The following is an 18487-nucleotide window of genomic DNA, read 5'->3' on the forward strand; positions in this document are numbered from 1 at the left end:
ACATTCCCCAATAAAGAGACAAAAAATCTTAAAAGTTTTAAATGACCAGAAAACAACAATAGCCTTCTTACAAGAAACACACTTAACGCGGGAAGAGCATGAAAAATTGAAGCGTTGGTGGGTGGGTGAAATCATGGAGGCCCCAGCAGTAGATGGGAAAGGTGGAGTGATAATCCTGATACGCAAGGGATTACATGTGAAAGTTAAGAAACTAGTCAAGGACGAGAGAGGGCGGTATGTCCTGGTGGCTCTAGAAATAGAGAGACAGCCATTATTGCTATGTAACATATACGCGCCTAATAACTTTGAGAAATCATTTTACAGGCAGCTGTTGCGTAGAGTGCAGGACATGGGAGAGGGTCCTATCATAATGGGGGGAGATTTTAACGAGGTGCGAGAGCCAAGATTAGACAGATCTAATCCGACTGGACGAGAGCTGTCAAGGAGCCAGAGGGGCTTGGGGATGCTGGAGGAGGCCCTGGAGATAGTGGATGTATGGAGAACCCTAAATCCGTTAGAACGAGATTACACACACTTGTCCAGGGCTCACTCCACGCTGTCACGCATTGACTACATAATGATCGCGCGGGAGCTGTTAACACAAGTTATGGGGACTAGGATTGGGCCAATAGTGGTTTCTGACCATGCTTGGGTCTCAGTAGACTTGAGGCTGGAAAGAGAATCACAGGGAACCTTCTCATGGCGATTTCCTGCTTACCTGTACAAGGATAGTAAATTTCAATCGCAACTACTGCAAAGGTGGGAACAATATCAGAAAGAGAATGAAGTACATAGGGAAGATCCAGTCCTCTTCTGGGAGGCCGCTAAAGCGGTCCTCCGAGGGGAAATAATAGCCTATAACAGCTTCCGGAAGAGGGCGCGAAGGCGGGAGGTGCTAAGATGGGAACAAAAGGTGGTGTCACTGAGGAGACAATATGGACATACTCAGACGATAGAAATGCGGGCCCGGTTGTTAGAGGCGCAGCAGACCCTTAATGAGTTATTGCAACAACAGGCCCAGAAATCAGCAATATATTATAAATATCAACTGTATAAATTTGCTAATAAGGGGGGGAAATTCTTGGCAAACTTAATAAATAAGCAAGTGGGCTCCAGGAAAGTGATCTCTTTGGTAAATAGGCAAAAAGAATTGAAACATAAAGATAACGAAATAGCAGAGATCTTTTAAGCAATTTTATGAAGAGTTATATAAACCACAAGCCGAGATAGTGAAACCCAGTGCAGCATATCTTGGGAGTATTGATGTGCCAAAGGTGCATGCTGAAGATCTAAAGATTTTGAATGATGCAATAACAGAAGATGAAGTAGATTGGGTTTTAAAGCAAAGCCCACTTGGTAAGGCACCGGGCCCTGATGGGCTCTGTAATGAATTTTACAAAATACTCCGACCGGAAATTGGACAAATAATTTCAGAGGTATTTAATTTGGTGATTGCGCGTAGACAAACGCCCAACCACTTGAATCAGGCTAATATAACAGTCATTTTGAAACCGGGCAAACAAGCACACCTACCAGAGTCATACAGGCCTATATCCCTGCTGAACGCAGAAACAAAATTTATAGCAAAGATATTGGCGAATCGACTGGCTCGGTTTTTGCCGGATATGCTGGAGGAATCACAAGTGGGCTTTGTGAAAGGCCGGAAAGTAGTTAAAAATCTGAGAAGGATAATTGGGACATTGGAGAGAGTGAAGAGTGAGGGCACGCAGGCCATGTTAATTAGCTTCGATGCCGAAAAGGCCTTTGACAGAGTGGACTGGGGCTTCATGTTTACGACGTTAGAGGCTTATGGCATAAAGGGGTTCTTTGTGCAGGCAATAGAGACGTTATATAAAGATCCCCGGGCGAGAGTCAATGTGAATGGGCTGTGTTCAGAATGGTTTAATATAGGTAGGGGAACAAGGCAGGGCTGCCCGCTTTCGCCACTTCTATTCGTGTTGACTCTGGACCCACTACTACGAGAGATAGGAAACAATGTAGATATCAAAGGAGTACGAATTCAAGATCAGGAATTCAAAACTGCAGCCTTTGCAGATGATTTACTGGTGTTGCTTGCGGAGCCCCGGAGATCACTGGAAAGGTTGATGGAGAGCCTTCAGGAATATGGAGACTTCTCGGGGTTCAAGTTGAACCTAGAGAAGTCGGAGGCCTTAGCACCTGAGGGAATAGGACAAGAGATATGGAATCAGACAAAGTTACGCCAGGCAAACACGGCATTCAAATATTTGGGGATCAGTATGCCAATGGACCCAACACAACTATATAAAGCCAATGTCCCAGGCTTGATTAGAGAAACCAAGACACAACTGGAAAAATGGATGTCTTTACCGCTGTCGTTGATGGGCAGGATACATCTGTATTGAATGATTATATTCCCAAAATGGCTATATATGATACAGATTTTGCCAATTAAACTGTTGACTAAAGATCTGAGGATTTTGCAGAGGCACGTAGCACGATTTTGCTGGGCGGGGAAAAAACCAAAAATGAGGTGGCGACATGTATATGGGACACAGGTTGGAGGCGGGTTGGGCATGCCTGATATGAAGGACTATAATCATGCTTGTTTGATAAGGCATGTGAAAGACTGGGTCTTGGGCACATCCACATATACCGATTTGAAGTGGGAGCAAGCATATTTTAGACCATGGTCCCTGAACTGTTTGTTACACTTGGGGGGGAAGGGGCTGCCACCACTGGTGAAAAATAGTGTGTTGCTGCGGCCTTTGAGACAAATTTGGAGGGTGTTGCTGGGCCACTGGGGACAAGATCCGGAGACTAGTGTGCTATTATCCATAACTGGCAACGCAGAGTTCCCAGCGGGAAGAGAAAACCGAGTATTTAGGGACCTGGAGAGACAGGGGGTGACACTGTTAGAGAATTTTCTTCAGACGGATGGATCATTGCTGTCTTATGAAGAATTCGAAAGGAATGTGCGGGAGGTCCGATGACCAGGCTGGCATACTTACAGTTGGCACATTATCATAGGGGATTGCCCCGGTCTGCACTCGCATTGGAGTTTGGGGGGAAAGTTCGGGAATTCCTAAGAGGGGATGCAGTGGGGCAAACTTCCATATCTTGGTTTCATAAAGCACTGGGAGAATTCAAACCTAAAAGGAATATAGGTGAAGTAGTGAGGAGATGGGAGCAAGAGATGGGGGGCACAATAGCAGAAGGGAAGGTGGTGGCTGCGCTTAAAGGGTTAACAGGGGTAGTACATAGTGCGGAGTTACAGGAGTGCCACTTTCGATCAATACATAGGGCATATTTCTCGGGCAAGCAAGCATGGCATGCAGGGGTGGAGGGGGCAGATAGATGCCAAAAGTGCGGAGAGGGCATGCCCTCCTTGGCACATGGGATGTGGCAGTGCCGACCCATTTGGAGGTTCTGGGCGGCTCTCGCTCGGTTTGTTTCAGGGACTTTGGGATATAGGGTACAACTCACATTTGAACGGATAATGTTTAGCTCAGTATTGGTGTGGGCAACAGGGACGAGGGAAGAGAAGATATTCCTAAGTAAATCCTGCATTCTGGGGAAAAAATGCATATTGAATCATTGGCTGATGGACATACCGCCCTCATACTGGTATTGGAGGAATAAACTACACGCGCTTATGCTCTGGGAGGCAAAAGGTGCTCGATATACGCCAAAACGGAGGCAAAGGTTTATTAAAACATGGAAAGCATATTTAAATGTTATAGCTCCTAAAGTTAGAAGCCATGTATTGAATGAGTTGGGATGAATGTGGAATGAATGGAGGGGAAGGGGGGGGGGGGTAATGCTCAAGGGGTATGATGGGGGGGGGGGGGAGAGATTGCGATGGGCTGCCAAAAGGAGCATTATAATGAAAGCATAGTTATGAAACAATATGAACCCATCATTGGCCTTAAATGTGAACATTGGTCTATTACAAATGTCAATGCTATAGACAGCCTTCTTCTATTTAAGTATTTTAGTAATAATACAAAGAAAGAAGAATTAATAAAAAAAGGAATAAAATAAAACAATGTACACAAAATGGGGGTAGATTGTCCTTACCTGAACATTGTTGTCATTACATTAGGAATATGACTGTACATGTAAGAAAGATGTACCAAAAGACTCAAAAAAGCAATCGACTTGAAATAACAGCCCAGTGCTGTAGACAATCAGTTGCCCTTTAAAGGACCCCAAACCTTGAAGTTAAAGGTTGTGTGGTAACTGTGGTTTCATCAAAGAAAAAGTATTGAACCTAATATAAAGCACAGTAGGAAGGGGGGGGGGGGGGGGTAAAAATGTTAAAAGTTTGATGACTATAAGCAGTAATGTATATCTGTTGTGTTACTATTGTGAATGCTGCATTATTGTACTTACATCACTATGTTTAGGTGACTTTGTATTTCTTGACTTGTCATCAATAAAAACCGTTGAAATATAAATTACCTTCGAAAACCTCAAAATTGCCCACCGAGATCTCATTACTTCAGCGCTCAGCACAAGCAGGTACTTGCAGAGGAACTCTCTGCCCTTCTACAGGCACATGCGGTCGAATCAGTTCCACCAGGGAAAGAAGGGCAGGGATTCTATTCCAGGTACTTCTCGTACAAAAGAAGACAGGGGTGATGTGTCCAATTCTAGACCTAACAAATTCCTGGTCAAAAAAAAAGTTCAGGATGTTTTCCCTGGGCATCCTTCTTCCCATGATTCAGGAAAACGATTGGCTATGTTCTCTGGATTTGAAGGATGCATATACTCATATCCTGATAACTTCCAGCCCACCGGAAGTATCTTCGATTTCGGCTGGGAACACGTTACTACCAGTACCGCGTGTTACCTTTTGGCCTTTCGTCAGCTCCCAGGGTCTTTATCAAATGTCTAGCGGTAATCACAGGGTCACTATACAGACTGAGAGTCCATGTGTTCCCTTACTTCGACGATTGACTGGTAAAGAGCACATTAGAGGACAATGTTCGGGAGTCCATGTGGAAGACTACTTGGGTGCTGGAGCTCCTAGGGTTTGTTATAAACTATCCCAAGTCCCATCTTCACCCTGCATAGCAATTGGAATTCATTGGAGCCCTGCTCAATACACAGAAGGTTTGAGTTTTCCTCCCAGATCCAAGGGCGGACACTCTAGTCGCTCTGGCCTCTCAGGTTTGAACCTCTCAGCTGGTCACGGCTTTGCAGATGTTGAGGTTGTTAGGCCATATGGCCGCCACAGTTTGTGACGCCTGTAACACGCCTTCACATGAGATCAGCCCAATAGACCCTAGCCTCCCAGTGGTACCAGGCTATGGAAGAGCTGGAGGATGTCATCTGAGTTTCTCAGACCTTGTTCACTCTCTGCTTTGGCGGACTGTTCAATCCAATTTGACCCTGGGACTTCCGTTCCAAATTCCTCAGCCTCAAAAAGTGCTGATGGTGTATGCATCTCTCCTCAGTTGGGGAGCTCGTGTGGATGAGCTGCACACTCAAGGAGCATGGTCCCTCCAGAAAACAGGTCTTCAGGTCAATCTTCTGGCGCTCTGGGCGATCTGGAACGCTCTAAAGGCTTTCAGAGTTCGGCTGTCCAGCCAAATTGTGCTCATTCAAACAGACAGCCAGGTTGTGGTGTATTACACCAACAAGCAGGGGGGCACCGGATCACTTCCTCTGTGTCAGGAGGCCATCCGGATGTGGTGCTGGGCTCGCCAACACAGCATGTTCCTTCGGGCCACTTATCTGGTGGACAAAAACAGCAATCTGGCTGACAGACTGAGCAGGGTCATGCAACCACACGAGTTGTCTCTCAATATGGGCATTGCCCACGAGATCTTCTGAGTATGGACACTCCCTCGGTGGATCTGCCACTCAGCTAAATCACAGAGTCCCTCAGATCTGCTCCAGTCTTCAGGCCTACGGCAGACTAGCATCAGATGTCTTCCTCCTGTATTGGGTACAGATCTGCTGTACTCGTATCCTCTCATTCCTTTTGTGGGGAAGACTTTTCTGAAACTCAAGCAAGACCACAGGACCATGATCTTAATTGCGCCTTTCTGGCCTCTTCTTCTGGAGTTATCCTCCGAAGAACGGTGGATATTGCAGTGTTTTCTGACCCTCATCACCCAGAACGAGGTATCTCTTCTACATCCCAACCTTCAGTCTCTGGCCCTCATGGCCTGGATGTTGAGAGCCTAGAATTTGCTTCTCTCAGTCGGTTAGAGGGTGTCTTCCGGGTCTTGCTGGCTTCCAGGAAAGTTTCCACTAAGAGATGTTGTTCTTCAAATGGAGGAGGTTTGCTGTTGATGTCTGGGCAAGGCCCTAGATCCTGTTTACTGTCCTACAATGTCCCTGCTTGAATACCTTCTGCATCTTTCCAAGTCTGGTTTTAAGACTAACTCCGTAAGGGTTCACTTCAGTTCAATTACCCTGTTTCCCTGAAAATAAGACCTAGTAGAGGTTTTGCTGAATTGCTAAATATAAGGCCTCCCCCGAAAGTAAGACCTAGCTCCAAATTGTATCTTCCGCCTCCCGCCCCCCCCCCCCCCCCCCCCCCCCCCCCGCTGAGCCCGCCCTCAACTCCCCGACATATTACCTTCCGTTCCGGACACGCCGCCCTGCGTTTAAAGCTCAGCTGTTATTTTAAGTCGCTGCGGCAGCTCGAGTCCAGTCTCTCCCGTCAGTGTCCCGCCTTCCTCTGATGAGGTATTTCCTGTTTCCGCTAGGGCGGGACATTGAAGGGAAAGGCTGAAGTCAAGCCGCCGCTGCCCTTCCCCACAGACGTTCGGCAGCCTCCTGACATCTTTAAAACTGGGTGAGTGTCCCAACAGAAGGTACATGGGGAGAAGGGGGTTTTAGGAACCCTAAGGACTAAGCTTATTTAGAAAGCTGTACTTATCTTACAGTAGGTAAATGGAGATTCTGTGCACTGTATTGCTCAGTCTCCTTCTTTTTCGTTGTAGGGGGATTGTTGTGCCGACTCATGTTTCACCAAGCTGTATCAAGGCTTCCCCTTAATTTACTTAATGCTGACTTCTTGTTCCTGCTGCTGAAATTCTAGGAAGCTACTGCTAAAAGTTGCAGTGGCCATTTTCTCTAAGAAGCTGCAGTTTTACTGTAGTACGGTTTTTTGAACAGCTTGTAACCTCTGCAGCTGATATTGAGGTAAGCCTTGGAATAAAGAACTGCAATAATCCAATCATGTTACCGTGTTTCCCCGAAAATAAGACATCCCCTGAAAATAAGACCTAGCGCATCTTTGGGAGCAAAAATTAATATAAGACACTGTCTTATTTTCGGGAAAACAGGGTAGTGCTTATCATCAACTTGTAGAGGGTAAGCCCGTCTCTGGACAGCCTCTAGTTACTCGCTTCATGAGAGGTTTACTTTTGTCAGACCTCTGCCTATGTCATGGGACCTCCTGTGTCATTTTCACCCAGCTGATGAGAGCTCCTTTTGAGCCACTGAATTCCTGCCATCTGAAATACTTGACCTTGGAAGGTCATTTCTTGGTGGCTGTTACTTCAGCTTGTAGGGTCAGTGAGCTCCAAGCTCTAGTAGTGGATGCACCTGATACTAAGTTTCATTACAACAGAGTAATCCTCTACATGGACCTTAAGTTTCTGCCAAAGGTTGTGTCGGAGATCCATTTTAACCAGTCGATTGTTTTGCCAACATTCTTTCCCCGACCTCATGCCCATCCTGGCGAGAGCACCCTACACACCTTGGACTGCAAGCAAGCATTGGCCTACTTCATGGAGTGGACAAGGCCCCACAGACAGTCCGTCCAACCTTTTGTTTCTTTTGATCCCAACAGGATGGGTGCCGCCATTGGGAAATGCACAATCTCTAATTGGCTGGCAGATTGCATTTCTTTCACTTATGCCCAGGCTGAGCTGACACTGGAGGGTCATGTCAAGGCTCACAGTGACAGAGCCATGGCTGCACTGGTAGCCTACTTGCGGTCAGCCTCCATTGAAGAAATTTGCAGCTGAGTGGTCTTTAGTCCACATATTCACATCCCATTACTGCCTTGAGCAGGATACTGAACGAGATAGTCGGTTTGGGCAGACAGTGTTGCAGAATCTGTTTAGGGTCTAGAATCAAACTCCCCCCGCCCCATTTTATTCTGAGGAAACTTCAGACTGCCCAGAACACAGCAGCCAGACTCATCTTCGGAAAGCCAAAATACGAAAGTGCAAAACCCTTACGTGAGAAACTACACTGGCTCCCACTCAAGGAACGCATCACCTTTAAAGTATGCACCTTGGTTCACAAAATCATTCACTGTGAAGCCCCAGCATACATGTCTGACTTAATAGACCTACCACCCAGAAACGCTAAAAGATCATCCCGAACTTTCCTCAATCTCCACTTCCCGAAGTGCAAAGGCATAAAATACAAAGCACTGCATGCATCAACCTTCCCTTATATGAGCACGCACTTCTGGAATGCACTACCACGCAACCTGAAAACGACCTACGAACTAACCGACTTCCGCAAACTACTGAAGACTCATCTCTTCGAAAAAAATCTATTGCAAGGATCAGAACACATGAATTCCATACATACTAATAGAAATGCATTAATACACTCTCTTCTGAATTCTCTTCCCCGTACTTTCACCACACTTAAAACTCTACCCTCAGATAAAATTGCTATACCCTAATGCTCTCTTGCTATTGTTCTATCGCCCTATCATTTCCCCATCGATACACTGCATTGTTCTATCCACAAATGATATTTTGTCCATTGATACATTCCACTGTTCTATTTCCAAAATTACATTCTATCACCCTATCATTTCCCCATTGATACATTCCACTGTTCTATTTTCCCAAATGATATTTTGATTTTGACTTTGTCTTCACATAACTCCTCACTATGTAACCATAACAGTACTGTAACAAATTGTATTTCCATCATTCACAATATATTGTAAGCCACACTGAGCCCGCAAAGAGGTGGGAAAATGTGGGATACAAATGCAATAAAAAAAATAAAATAAATTCTGTTCTAGGCTGCACTCTCATTCAGTTGTATATAGTTTCAGGCTAATCTGAGTTATGTCCTAGCCGTTGTGAGGCCCAGTTGACCAAAGTTTGTTGTTTTTGGTGAGCCTGAGTGTTAGGGAAACCATACTTGTGAGTATTAATGACCTGTTTGTCCTCAGAGAAAGCGAAGATACTTATCTGTAGCATGTGTTCTCCAAGGACAAAAGACCTTATATTCTCACAAACCCTCCCACCTCCCCTAGGAGTTGTCTAATTTTTATTGCTGTAGTATTTAACTGGGATAACTGCAACCTTGTGGTGGGCAGGAAGGCACCCGCACATGAGCAGTAGAGCGTGTCTCATGCTCCACAAATCTCTTAAGGCTTGTTATAAAGCCCGGACTGGACAACACGGTGCTTAATTACCCACTTGTGAGAATATAAGGCGTGCTATCTTCGGAGAATACCTACTGGAGGTAGGTATTTTTGCTTTATTTGCCGGATGCCCCAAGAAAGGCAGTGGTTGGTCAGCCTTGGAAAATCAGACTTTGGAAGATCAATTTTCATCTAAATCCCAAGTTCAATTTCAGATGGAAGGAAATAATTTACATAATATTTCTGTTATTTTGGAGAGTTCCTTTATGGATATTCAAGAATGAGCTACTCTTATTATATACTTTGTCTTTGAGCAGCACCTGAACTCGATAATGAGACTATACTTTAGAAATTCCTCTTCTCAATTTTGTGGTAAACGAGTTTGGTTATATCCATATGTAACAAAATCTACTCAAGAGAGACGGAAGGCATTCTTAATTATGAGAGAGGAGACTAAGAAGTTGGGAGCGACTTTTCTATTAGCATATCCCTGCAAAGGAGAGGAGAAAATAGCGGGAAAAACGGTTGAGATACGTAATCGATGACGTGTAATCGCAATGGTCCAAGGGAACAACTGATGGTAATTGATAGCGGATGGTGATTGGTATATGATGGTAAATGTTTCAAGGAAACAGCTGATAGTAATTAACAGCACACTTGCAGTAAAGAAACAAAACCAGCACGGTTTTCCTTTTTTCCTTATTTTTTTCCTATTTATTCATTTTTTCCTTTTTTTTCTTCTTTTTTGTTTTTTCCTTTTTCTTCTGTTTTATACTGTTGCATAATGTTTTAAGAATTATTTCCCCACTGACATATTTTTCATTTTGTTTTGTTTTATTTGGTTTATTCGTTTTATTTATTCTCTCATACATATCAACATTCTTAATTGTTACACATGTATTATTATTATTATGATTTTGCTGTTGTTCTGATCATTTGATATATATTTTGCATTTGTATTTGCATTTTTATTAATATTCTACATATTATTATAATGTTTTTATGTTGTTTTATATACATGTCTTATTCAGATTTATATATCAATTCATTTTTATGTTATGTTAAATGTCTATTTTTACTGTTTTTATTTGTAGACTCCTGATGCAGGCCTTTTGGCCGAAACACAACGGTTGTGTCGAGTCAAATATACTAATTAATAAAATTTGGTTTTAGCTTTACTGTGATCCAGTGTCTGGGACTCCTGGTTTTGTGCCCACTTTTCTGTTTGTTTTACAAAGTATCCGTGGGTCTTCTTTGAGTTCTCCACGCTTTGTGGATTCTCTATCTACTTTAGAAGAAAGGCAGGAGAGGGGAGATATGATAGAGGTGTTTAAATACTTACATGGCATAAATGCGCAGGAGGCAAGTCTTGTGAAAGGAGATGAACTCAGAAGTAACCTGAGGAAATACTTCATGGAAAGAATGGTGAATTCGTGGAACAGCCTTCCAGTGGAAGTGGTGGAGACGAAAACAGTATCTGAATTCAAGAGAACTTGGGACAAGTACTTAGGATCTCTGAGGGAATGATAGAGTAGATGGCATGGATAGTCAGACTGGATAGACCATATGGTCTTTATCTGCCTACATTTTTCTATGTTTCTATGGTGTTATGTGTCTTGTGCAACACATTTTGAAAGTTATTTTAAACATGTATATTACACCATATGAGCTCCAGAAAGATCTTTGATGAAATGTAAGTTAAATCTGAGAGACTGATATTGCACCCAGCATACGGCTGACGAGAGGTATGCACTAAAGGAGTCCCAATTTAGAAACACTGGCTTGAAAGAAGGTATTTCTCATTACCAGTAATATAGAATGAGGAAAGATATATTATCTTGTTAAGATAACAAAATATCATAGGAGATGGATAAATGTTTGTGATTTCTTGTAAGAACATTTTAAAGTGCAGTGAACTTAAGCAATAGCTTGAAACTGAAGATTTTAAAAAATGATCTTTTCAAAAATCATGTTACGGTTGAAGGTTATGACATTTTGATTTCATGTTTTGTTTCTTTTTTTTTCTCTGTGCTTCCATTGTGTTGTAGGTGCTTCCTTAGATACCGTGGATCTGCTTCCCCTTCCAAGTACCACTGCTAATTGGACTTCTGGTCTTCCTACTGATAATGGCCATGACGGTGACCAGGTTTTTGAGTTCAACGGCACTCAGGCCGTGAAAATTCCAGGTGGTGTGGTGATGACTAATTTGGAGAAACCATTTGTCGTTTCTGTGTGGGTGCGGCACGGCCCTGGCAGCAAGGATAAAGAGACAATCTTCTGCAATGCAGATAAAACAAGTATGTCAGTCTGATTTTTACTAACCGAGGTCTTTTATTCCTTTTGTTTTCATATTTGGGTTTTTATAAGTTTTCTTCTGCCCCCATTTGACCTCCAACTCAGTCAGAACCAGCCTCTGTTGGTCTGTGGAACCAAGAGCCTTCGTTTACAACTATCTAAGTTATTTCCCCTATTTTTTATGTTTCAACATTTTTATTGATGAGGAGATAAACATGGTATAACAGATACCATAAAATATAAAACTACAGTACAATGGAACATCACATATAAGTATTAAACAGACCAGCATCAATTGTTATACTTCCCCCCCCCCCCCTCCTCCCTACTCTTTCTCCTATTTTTATAGTCTTTTCAAGTCACTTGGTCTGGTCATTGTGCTGACAGTCTTTGGCCTGTGGCCAGGCACCAGACACCAATGCTGCTTTCAGAACTATGCAATTCTGGGTTCCAAGGCTGATCTGTAGGTGATACCACTGTACAGTGACTGGGGTAAGAATCCATGACTCTCCCTGCAAGGGCTGTGAAGGTTGCCTCTGCAGGACCCCAGGGAGCAAAAGTCTAGCTGAAGAATCAAACTAAGGTTCTTTGCATGGCTTGTGCAGCACAGGTGTATTACTCCTGGGTCAATTCTGTGTCTATGCAGAATTTGCAGGATTTCCAACCTCCTGCAGATTGCCTTTCCCTGCAGATTTCTGCGCAGTCTCCTGTTGTACTGCTGCATGGTACAGATGCTCTGTTTCCAGCTGCCTCCCTTCACACACCCCACTCCATCACAGCAAGAGGAGGAGCTGCACAGCCGCAATTTGGTCTATTTCTATCTTCTCTGCAGCCTTGAACCCCATTGGTTCCTTTAAGCCATGTATGGAGGCCTGGGTGGCTCAAAGGAACAGCTGGATCCATTACAGCAGAGGAGCACACTAGTGTGTGCGTGTGTGTGTGGGGGGGATTTGGTTAAAAGGTGGACAGAGTGATGGTGGATGAAGTGTGTGTGTGCCATGGGAAGGGGGTAGAGGGTGCAGAAAGGTGCATGGGGTTCTCAGTGCTGGGGTGTGGGGGTGAGCTGGAGAAAAGTGGTTGGGGTTGTATGTGTCATGGGATGGAGGGCTAGAAATAGTTGGATGGAGGGCTGTGTGCACCAAGGGAAGGGAGGAGGGCTGGCAAAACGTGGATGGAGTGTGTGTTCATGGGGATTGGGTCAGAGAAAAGTAAGATGGGGGTTTGCTTGGGAGGGGGGAAGAGACCTTGGGGATAGACAGAACAGGGGGTTTGCTGGGAGTTAGGGGGAGAGCGTAGTAGTAGAGCACATGGATGGCAGTGAAGGCTGAGGGATAGCAGAGTGCTGCTAGAGGGTAGAAAAATTGGAGGTTACAGTAGTCTCGATTATCTCACCTAAAGTGGACCAACCCATTGTCGGATAATAGGAAAAACAATGGTAATCCCTCAAACAATGCATTAAACAAAGGCACAGAGTTCCCAATTTTCAAAACTTTTCTTACCGAAAAGGTTTTCTTAGGTAGGCTGTCGCTGAGTAATTGTTTATGGTGGTACAGAAGAAATTAAAATCACTTCAGAATTTCATTGGGATGTAATATTGTGGTTAAACAAATCTAGAAAATACTTGTGTCAGAATCTAACCAAATTAGAATTTTCTTGAAATAAGCAGTTGAGCCAAACATTTTTTTTCCCTGTTGCTTCTCTGGGCCCCTGTAAGGTTTTGATACTTTGATCCTTTGTTTGCATCCTCTCTTTCTTCCTTCTTCCCCCTCCCTTTATTTTATTTTATTTTTTTACCTACATCTTCCCATATAACTTCGGCTCTTTCTCTTACTATTTTTTGGCTGAGAAATACAAACTGTTGTTCACTATAATCTTATTTTCTCTACTAATGGAAGCAGCTGAGTAGGATGATCTTTCAAAACGAATAACATAGAAATAAAAGCTCAAGATAGAAAATATTAACATGCATTTCCATATCATCAAGCTGATCAATCCATAGACTGGTGGGTTGTGTCCATCTACCAGCAGGTGGAGATAGAGAGCAAACTTTTGCCTCCCTATATGTGGTCATGTGCTGCCGGAAACTCCCCAGTATGTTCTCTATCTCAGCAGGTGGTGGTCACACACAGCAGCAGCTCTGGCTAGGCCTCCAAGCCTAATCCTTAGGTTTTGTTGAGGCCTGGGGTTGAGGGCTCTTTTGAGCAAGTGCAAACCTGGTGGTGCCAGGTCCCTCCTTTTCTCCCCCCTCCCGCTGGCTCCGTTTAAAAAAAAAAAAAAATTTTTTAAACGTCTTTAAAGGCGTTTAATTCGACGTTTCTTTAAACGTTCATTGCAGCTACTCACTGGGACACCAGTTCGTTACAGCTCGGAGCGGCAAGCAGGTAATTTTACCTTTTTATAGCGGGCAGGGGGTTCCCCGATTCTTCTCCTCGTGGCATATGGCGTCGGAGGGCGAGGGCGCAAAGGGTCGCTCCCCGGATCGCTGGAGCGCTTCTAGAGGGGATGCGGGGGTTTTACAACCTGATTCGCCCTTGATGGGTGACAGTTTAGTGACCGATGAATGTCCCGGTCGTTCCTCCGGCGTGGCGGTTTTTTCCCGCCATAAACGCCCATCCCCTGCTCCTCGCCTCCGCCATCTTGGCCGGCCACGCGGCTCGGACGGCTTCTTCGTGGGCCGCCCTTGAGGTTGGAGACATTAATGCCATGAACGCCCTTAATTTGGGCGACGGCACAAAGCGGCTAAAGTTAAGCGCCGTTCTTCCCGCGCGGCTCCTTCGCGGAGTTTCGCACCGGACGCCATTTTGGATGCGCAGCATGTCTCTCCCCCGCTATTGCGAGCGCCGGTTGAGAGTGCGTCTAGGGCTGTTGCCCAGGCTGCGGAAGTGCACTGTCTGGGGGGTTTCTCCCCCGAGTTTGTTTTGCTGCTGCATCAGGCTTTCCTCATGCAAAACGCTGCCCCTGCTCCCTCTTCTGATAAAGAGGTTGAGGTTCCCAGAGGTAAACGCCCTCGGGTTGATTTCCAGGCCTTGGAGGACTTTGTCTCCTCCGATGTAGATGAGGGCAGCGTGTCTGAGGTCTCCCAACGGTCCTTTGCGGATTCCTTGGAGGAGATAGATCCCCACTCGGATGGAGCGGATGACCCCTCTGCAGCGCGGCTTTTTAGCCCAGAGGATTTGCCCAACCTGTTGTTACAGGCCATGGACACTTTGTAGATTTCCTCTCCGGAGGACGTCTCTCCCTCAGCCCCTGTTGGCTCTGCCATTATGCTGGGGACGTAGCGCCCGCCTAGATCCTTCCACGTGCATGATGCCATGCACACCTTAATTGCGGCTCAATGGGATGTCCCGGAAACGAGCCTTAAAGTGGCTAGGGCTATGTCCCGCCTATATCCTTTGGCTGTGAGTGAACGTGAGGCCTATCTGTGGCCTACCGTGGATTCTTTAATCACTGCGGTGACTAAGAAAACGGCGTTGCCGGTGGAAGGTGGCACGGCCCTAAAGGACGCCCAAGACAGAAGATTGGAGGCGGCCTTAAGGTCGTCCTTTGAGACAGCTGCGTTAAGTTTGCAGGCCTCAGTTTGCGGCTCCTATGTGGCCAGGGCGTGCCTGACTATGGTGCAGCGGGCTTCCCCCTCGGATCTTTCCTTGAGGGCTGATTGGCCGGCCCTGGAATCGGGCTTAGCCTATTTGGCAGACTTGCTGTATGATGTCTTGAGAGCCTCAGCTAAGGGCATGGCTCAGACAGTCTCTGCGCGGCGGTGGCTTTGGCTGAAACATTGGTCTGCTGACCACGCCTCTAAATCCCGCCTGGCTAGATTGCCTTTTAAAGGCAAGCTGCTCTTTGGGGTCGAGCTGGACAAAATCGTGACCGATCTCGGCACGTCTAAGGGCAAGAAATTACCAGAGGTCAGGGCTCGGACTAGTACTCGTCCCGGTACCTCCAGAGGACGGTTGCTGGAAGCCCGTCGGTACCGCCCGGGCAAGTCGGGTTCCTCTGCCCCCTCTTCCTTCAAGAGGAATTTCTCCCCCAAGCAGCATTCCTTTCGCAGAGACCGCCGTCCCGGAGGTGCTCCCTCCGGTCCTCCCCCAGGGTTTCGTACCCAATGACGGGGCCTTGGTCCACGCCCCAGTGCAGATTGGAGGACGGCTGTCCTCGTTTCTGGGCGAGTGGACCACTATAACTTCAGACGCGTGGGTGCTGGAAGTCATCAGAGACGGCTACAAGTTAGAGTTCTGCCAACCCTTAAGAGACGGGTTTGTACTCTCTCCCTGCAAGTCTCCGGTCAAGCTGTGGCAGTGCAGCAGACCTTGGACAACCTGATCCGCCTGGGTGCGGTCGTTCCGGTGCCAAAAAAATCAGATTGGCAAGGGACGTTACTCCATTTACTTTGTGGTTCCAAAGAAAGGAGGTTCTGTCGGCCTATCCTCGACCTCAAAGGGGTCAATCGGGCCTGGAAAGTGAGGCACTTTCGCATGGAGACTCTCCGCTCTGTTATAGCGGCAGTGAAGGCAGGAGAGTTCTTGGCTTCCTTGGACATCAAGGAAGCGTACCTGCATATTCCCATCTGGCCTCCTCTCCAACGCTTTCTGCGTTTTACAGTCCTGAGACGACACTTCCAGTTCAGAGCCCTCCCTTTCGGGTTGGCTACTGCTCCGCGGACCTTTTCCAAAGTAATGGGGGTCATAGCGGCCTTCCTGCTAAAGGAAGGAGTACAAGTCCATCCTTATCTGGACGACTGGTTGATCCGAGCCCCCTCTTATGCAGAGTGCGGCAAAGCTATGGACCGGGTGGTTGCTCTGGTGAGCTCCCTGGGATGGATCATCAACTGGAAGAAGAGCCAGCTGCGCCCGACTCAGTCCCTGGAGTATCTGGGAGTTCGATTCGACACCCAAGTGGGCAGAGTGTTCCTGCCAGACAATCGGATTGTCAAGCTTCAGGCTCAGGTGGACTAGTTCCTAGTAGCCTCTCCTATTCGGGCTTGGGACTACGTGCAGCTGTTGGGCTCTATGACGGCCACGATGGAAGTAGTGCCCTGGGCCAGGGCTCATATGAGACCACTACAGCTATCTAAGCTGCTGCGCTGGACTCCGATGTCGGAGGATTATGCTGTGCGCCTTTCCGTGGACCCAGCAGTGCGCAAGGCGCTGAGCTGGTGGACGCAGACAGTCAAGTTGTCTGCAGGATTGCCTCTGGTGACCCCGGAGTGGATTGTCGTCACGACAGACGCCTCTTTGATGGGCTGGGGAGCCCACTGCTTGGGAAGGACAGCGCAGGGGCTCTAGTCTCCTGCAGAGGCAAGTGGTCTATCAACCTCCTGGAACTCAGAGCCATTCGGTTGGTGTTATTGGAGTTCATCCCGGTACTGGTGTTGTAGCCTGTACGGGTCCTGTCGGACAATGCCACGGCTGTGGCCTATATCAACCGCCAGGGAGGTACCAAGAGCGCCCCTCTAGCCAAGGAGGCTATGAGTCTTTGCCAGTGGGCGGAAGCGAACCTGGAGCAGCTTTCAGCGGCCCACATTGCCGGAGTCATGAATGTCAAGGCGGACTTTCTCAGTCGCCATACCTTGGAGCCCGGAGAGTGGCAACTATCTGCTCAGGCGTTCTTGGACATCACGAAGCGCTGGGGCCAGCCGAGCCTAGATCTGATGGCGTCATCGGCCAATTGCCAAGGGCCGCGCTTTTTCAGCAGAGGACGGGACCCTCGATCCCTGGGAGTAGATGCTCTTCTCCAACAGTGGCCGACACAAGAGCTCCTCTATGTGTTCCCGCCCTGGCCCATGTTGGGCAGGGTGCTAGACCGGGTGGCAAAGCATCCCGGCAGGGTAATCCTGGTGGGTCCGGATTGGCCCAGACGTCCCTGGTATGCGGACTTGATCAGGCTCTCAGTCGACGATCCTCTGCGGCTGTCAGTGGAGCAGGGCCTGTTACATCAGGGTCCCGTGGTGATGGAGGATCCCTCTCCCTTTGGTCTTACGGCCTGGCTATTGAGCGGCAGCGTCTGAGGAAGAAGGGCTTCTCAGACAAGGTCATCGCCACTATGCTGAGAGCGAGGAAGCGCTCTACTTCTACTGCTTACGCCAGGGTTTGGCGTATCTTTGCAGCATGGTGTGAAGCAGGCTCACTTTCTCCCTTCACTGCTCCAATTTCTTCAGTGTTGGCGTTCCTGCAAGAAGGTCTGGAGAAAGGCCTGTCGCTCAGTTCCCTTAAAGTCCAGGTAGCGGCTCTGGCTTGCTTCAGGGGCCGCCTGAAGGGTGCTTCCCTGGCTTCGCAGCCAGATGTGGTGCGCTTTCTCAAGGGAGTTAATCACCTGCGCCCTCCTCTGCACTCAGTGGTGCCTGCGTGGAATCTCAACCTGGTGATAAGAGCATTGCAGAAGCCGCCTTTTGAACCCTTGTCGAGGGCATCTCTGAAAGACCTGACGTTGAAAGCAGTCTTTTTGGTGGCTATCACTTCAGCCAGAAGAGTTTCCGAGCTCCAGGCGCTCTCATGTCGAGAGCCTTTTCTGCACTGAGGCAGGAGTGACTATTCGCACAGTGCCTTCCTTCCTGCCCAAGATTGTTTCTCGCTTCCATGTGAATCAGCAGCTCTGTCTCCCTTCCTTTCGTAGGGAGGACTACCCAGAGGAGTACTCCGCTCTTGAATATCTGGATGTGAGACGAGTCATCATCAGATACTTGGAAGTGACCAATGATTTCCAGAAATCGGATCATCTGTTTGTCCTGTTTGCAGGTCCTCGTAAGGGTCTGCAGGCTGCTAAGCCTACAGTGGCAAGATGGGTCAAGGAAGCCATTGCAGCGGCTTATGTGGCCGCGGGGAAGGTGCCGCCTATCCAGCTGAAGGCTCA

General features: G+C 47.0%; 1 protein-coding gene across 4 annotated transcripts in view; it reads left to right on the forward strand.

Annotated features, from left to right (window-relative positions):
• CLSTN1 (calsyntenin 1) overlaps positions 1 to 18487 on the forward strand; it is a 136175-nt gene that overhangs the window by 75961 nt on the left and 41727 nt on the right. For all 4 annotated transcript variants that reach the window (XM_030222495.1, XM_030222497.1, XM_030222496.1 and 1 more), the window contains one exon: positions 11395 to 11643. In XM_030222495.1, the coding sequence (XP_030078355.1) occupies positions 11395 to 11643 (249 nt within the window). The remainder of the gene's footprint in view (positions 1 to 11394; positions 11644 to 18487) is intronic.

Source organism: Microcaecilia unicolor, chromosome 13 (genome assembly GCF_901765095.1).
Source record: "Microcaecilia unicolor chromosome 13, aMicUni1.1, whole genome shotgun sequence".
Lineage (NCBI taxonomy): Eukaryota > Metazoa > Chordata > Amphibia > Gymnophiona > Siphonopidae > Microcaecilia > Microcaecilia unicolor.